Source organism: Triticum aestivum, chromosome 3B (genome assembly GCF_018294505.1).
Source record: "Triticum aestivum cultivar Chinese Spring chromosome 3B, IWGSC CS RefSeq v2.1, whole genome shotgun sequence".
NCBI classification, from domain to species: Eukaryota; Viridiplantae; Streptophyta; class Magnoliopsida; order Poales; family Poaceae; genus Triticum; species Triticum aestivum.
The window spans coordinates 352229498-352234361 of record NC_057801.1 but is presented as its reverse complement, the minus strand read 5'-3'; the positions used below and the strand labels follow the sequence as shown (position 1 = coordinate 352234361).

The 4864-nt window shown below is 50.4% G+C and overlaps 1 protein-coding gene across 1 annotated transcript in view; it reads left to right on the top strand.

Moving 5' to 3' along the window:
• LOC123069877 (ATP-dependent Clp protease proteolytic subunit 3, chloroplastic) overlaps positions 1 to 2423 on the top strand; it is a 30356-nt gene extending 27933 nt beyond the window's left edge. The window contains exons 4-5 of the mRNA XM_044492836.1: positions 1639 to 1734; positions 1820 to 2423. Of these exons, the coding sequence (XP_044348771.1) occupies positions 1639 to 1734; positions 1820 to 2098 (375 nt within the window). The 3' untranslated portion in view covers positions 2099 to 2423. The remainder of the gene's footprint in view (positions 1 to 1638; positions 1735 to 1819) is intronic.
• The last annotated feature ends 2441 nt before the right edge of the window (positions 2424 to 4864 follow it).

The window sequence follows — 4864 nt, the reverse complement described above, 5'->3', positions numbered from 1 at the left end:
CTTCATCGTTTAGGTCATAACTTTCACATCCAGAGTCCGATTTCGTGTTCTTTAGCTTGTTGCGTAGCTATTGCCATCTACGTTCAATCTAGATAGGTTCCACCACCATTTGACTCCCATCAAAATTTTGCCATCTTTGTTTCCTTTCCGCATACACCACCCACCATACTCTTTGACCACCTTAACCCAATTTTGACCCATTTTGTTGGCAACTCCCACTTGACCCTAATATTGAGTGACGATTAGTTCGCCCTGGGAGCAGCTCCCAGCGACCGTTTCTGGTCGTTTGCCAGGGTAGGGTGTCAGGGTGACCCTGAGACCCATAAGGCCCATTTAAGTGTTTTTTCTAAATTGCCATGTTAAACTTTGAAACAAAAAAAATGTCGAGTGATCTAGATATTTTCGGCCATGCTAAACTTTAAAACTGCCATCCTTTATATAAAAAATGCCATATGAACAAAAAAAATGCACAAATTTATAAAAATGCCATGCTCAGAATAAATATTGAAAATTGCCGTGCTACTTTATAAAACTGACATCCTCTAGAGAAAATATTTTATCTGGATAAGCCCCCAAAGAAACCTGCCATGCAATAAAAAAAATGCCATCCTCTCAACATTAAAAATGTCATCCTCTTGAAATAAAAAATGCCATCCTCTTTATAATAAAAATGACATGCTCTCAAAAATAAATATGCCCCTTGTTGATAAGAAAACTGCCATATTATTAGTAATAAAAATGCCATGCTCTTAATCATAAAAATATCATGTTACTAATTATTAAATGCCATGCTCTTAATAAAAAATTTCATGGCTGCATTGAAAAAGACATGGAAATTGCCATGCTACATATAATAAAAATGCACATGGCAAGTTTAGGGGGAAAAATCACCTCTAAAAAATAAGGATTTTTGTTCTTTCAAACAATGGGAAATTTCGGGATTTTTTTTCTTTTTCAAATAAAAATGAATATAAAAACAAAATAACTCGAATACATAAAAGGTGTTTGAGCGCAACCCTGTAGCCCAACTAGTGAGTGCGCGTAGCTATACTGTAGGAGGGCATGAGTTCGATCTGCACTTTTTTTGAAGAAAAAAAATAAAAAAGGTCATTCGCCAGGAGAGCAGTTGCAGCGAACTCTTTTAGGGAGCTGACGTGGTGTCAGATTTGCGCCAAGATCCGTGCGGCCAGATCAGATGGCAGGAAGGGCGTTCGCCAAATAGCATTTCCGTTAGTACAAACTCATTGAAATAAATAAATAGATTTCAGTGTAAACTTGTCTCCAGAAAGTAAATTGAAGTTTTTCATAACCATGCATTACTTTTTGAAGACGATGCACTAGAACCCTACCCAGATGTAGGATGTGCAATATACTTGATAAATACACCCTGAAGCACCTAAATTTATCATTTGGTACTCCATATAGACCGCCGGAGAGGCTCAATACAAACATACACTACGCATTACATTGATTCTTATCCTTGATCAGTGTGCACATGTTATAATCCAATTTGCTTCTGGCTAAGATTAGTGGTTGGTCTTCTGCTGGACGCACATGCAAGTTCCTTAGATCCTGATCTGCAAGTTCACAGCCATTCTTTCTTCAAAAGTGTAATATGTTGATTCACGCATGTGGCAGGCCACAGAGATGGGATTGCAGATAACAGAAATGCTCTATGAGAAGATAAAGATCAACAAGATAATGTCAAGGATCACTGGAAAGCCTGAAGAGCAGGTAGTCCTTCAGAACTTGTTGCCCATGCTTTTGCCTATCCAACAGCAACAGGAATCTGCATTGTGCTGATTGCTGTTTCTTGTAGATTGACGAGGACACGAAGTTTGACTGTTTCATGAGTCCTTGGGAGGCCAAGGATTATGGAATAATTGACAGCATTGTAGATGAGGGCAAACTTGGATTGGTAGCTCCTGTATCGGGAGCTGTGCCACCCCCAAAATCACGTGTGTGGTACTTGTGGAACGCTTCAGGACCAACTAGAAAAATAATGAAAAATCTACCTTCAGAGGAAAAGCTCATTCGAAATGGCAATGGCAGTGTAAGTGGAGCTGATGGAATGCTGAAGGAGGCCTCATCAACTTGAGATATGTCTACCAGCTTACAGCATCACCATGGGTTTAGGATCAAAGATGTGGCTTGCTATACAGGCCAGAGCATACAATGTGCAATTTTCAGGGTGCAGGTCTGTATGCCTTGCCGGTACTCGAAGATTGACTGTAGTGCTGTTTGTATGCTGTATTGTACTCCCTCCGTCCCAAAATATAAGAACGTTTTTGACATTATGCTAGTGTGAAAAACATTCTTATATTTTGGGATGGAGGGAGTATTATTTTTCCTGTATACCGGTTGATTTATTGATCTTGCAGTGCAACCATCATTTCGCAGGAGAATATAGCATCCCTTGCTTATCTTGTGCCCTTGATGTATACTTGTTTTTGTCATGGGGTACACGTGCATCTCTGGCAGATCTTGTAAACCGTGGTACCGCAAATTTTGTTTAATGGCTACTGTATAACGGTTTGGCGGTACCGTGGAAGGCATGGCAGAGCGGATCCTTCTTACCATACTGCATAATTCACTGGAAGTAGATAAACATAGTTCCTGCCACCATAGTTCACTGAAAGTTCATCGCGCAAACATAAACATAGTATATAACCTAATCTAAACTGCTCTAGTCCTTGACATGGAGATGAAACTCCATTGTGGAGTTGGAGAGGACGAAGGCGAGCTCGAATTCCTTATTGCCTTGAGCTGTGCAGCGGCACCTTCTTCTTCGGCCGTGACTGCATCATTCGCCTTGGCGAGCTCACGCTTCGCCTTGCGGAAGCGCTTGGTGGTCGACCAAAGGATGTCGTCGAGGCGGTTGAACTCCCTCCACGCCCTTCGACCGCCATTGTCGGAGAGGGCGCAACACTCCCTCGCTTGCACGTGGCGCCATTCTTGACCGGGGGGCGATGGAGCTCCCGGCCTCGTCGTCCTGGCAGGCTTGCTTGTGCGGCAGTGAGGCGCCGAGGCCCTCTCGGCCGTGGTCTTCCTCTGTTGCACGTGGGTCGGATGAAGCTCCTGGTCTCGTTGTTGTGGTGGGCTCGCTTGTGCGGTGGCGAGCCGCCGCGGCCCCCTCGGCCACCACGTCGGCGTCCTCCGCTCGACATCGAGGCGGTCGAAGAGGGGATGTGGAGAGAGAGAGAGGGAGGGAGGTAGGGAGGGAGGGAGGGAGGGAGGGAGGAAGGGAGAGAGAGAGAGAGAGAGAACAGTGGAGGAGGGTCGGGGATTTATCGGATAGGGACCCTAAAAAGCACTGGATCCGGTAAATATAGTGGCCTTGAGCTGTGCAGCGGCACCTTCTTCTTCGGCCGTGACTGCATCATTCGCCTTGGCGAGCTCACGCTTCGCCTTGCGGAAGCGCTTGGTGGTCGACCAAAGGATGTCGTCGAGGCGGTTGAACTCCCTCCACGCCCTTCGACCGCCATTGTCGGAGAGGGCGCAACACTCCCTCGCTTGCACGTGGCGCCATTCTTGACCGGGTGGCGATGGAGCTCCCGGCCTCGTCGTCCTGGCAGGCTTGCTTGTGCGGCAGTGAGGCGCCGAGGCCCTCTCGGCCGTGGTCTTCCTCTGTTGCACGTGGGTCGGATGAAGCTCCTGGTCTCGTTGTTGTGGTGGGCTCGCTTGTGCGGTGGCGAGCCGCCGCGGCCCCCTCGGCCACCACGTCGGCGTCCTCCGCTCGACATCGAGGCGGTCGAAGAGGGGATGTGGAGAGAGAGAGAGAGGGAGGGAGGGAGGGAGGGAGAGAGAGAGAGAGAGAGAGAACATTGGAGGAGGGTGGGGGATTTACCGGATAGGGACCCTAAAAAGCACTGGATCCGGTAAATATAGTGGCCTTGAGCTGTGCAGCGGCACCTTCTTCTTCGGCCGTGACTGCATCATTCGCCTTGGCGAGCTCACGCTTCGCCTTGCGGAAGCGCTTGGTGGTCGACCAAAGGATGTCGTCGAGGCGGTTGAACTCCCTCCACGCCCTTCGACCGCCATTGTCGGAGAGGGCGCAACACTCCCTCGCTTGCACGTGGCGCCATTCTTGACCGGGGGGCGATGGAGCTCCCGGCCTCGTCGTCCTGGCAGGCTTGCTTGTGCGGCAGTGAGGCGCCGAGGCCCTCTCGGCCGTGGTCTTCCTCTGTTGCACGTGGGTCGGATGAAGCTCCTGGTCTCGTTGTTGTGGTGGGCTCGCTTGTGCGGTGGCGAGCCGCCGCGGCCCCCTCGGCCACCACGTCGGCGTCCTCCGCTCGACATCGAGGCGGTCGAAGAGGGGATGTGGAGAGAGAGAGAGGGAGGGAGGTAGGGAGGGAGGGAGGGAGGGAGGGAGGAAGGGAGAGAGAGAGAGAGAGAGAACAGTGGAGGAGGGTCGGGGATTTATCGGATAGGGACCCTAAAAAGCACTGGATCCGGTAAATATAGTGGCCTTGAGCTGTGCAGCGGCACCTTCTTCTTCGGCCGTGACTGCATCATTCGCCTTGGCGAGCTCACGCTTCGCCTTGCGGAAGCGCTTGGTGGTCGACCAAAGGATGTCGTCGAGGCGGTTGAACTCCCTCCACGCCCTTCGACCGCCATTGTCGGAGAGGGCGCAACACTCCCTCGCTTGCACGTGGCGCCATTCTTGACCGGGTGGCGATGGAGCTCCCGGCCTCGTCGTCCTGGCAGGCTTGCTTGTGCGGCAGTGAGGCGCCGAGGCCCTCTCGGCCGTGGTCTTCCTCTGTTGCACGTGGGTCGGATGAAGCTCCTGGTCTCGTTGTTGTGGTGGGCTCGCTTGTGCGGTGGCGAGCCGCCGCGGCCCCCTCGGCCACCACGTCGGCGTCCT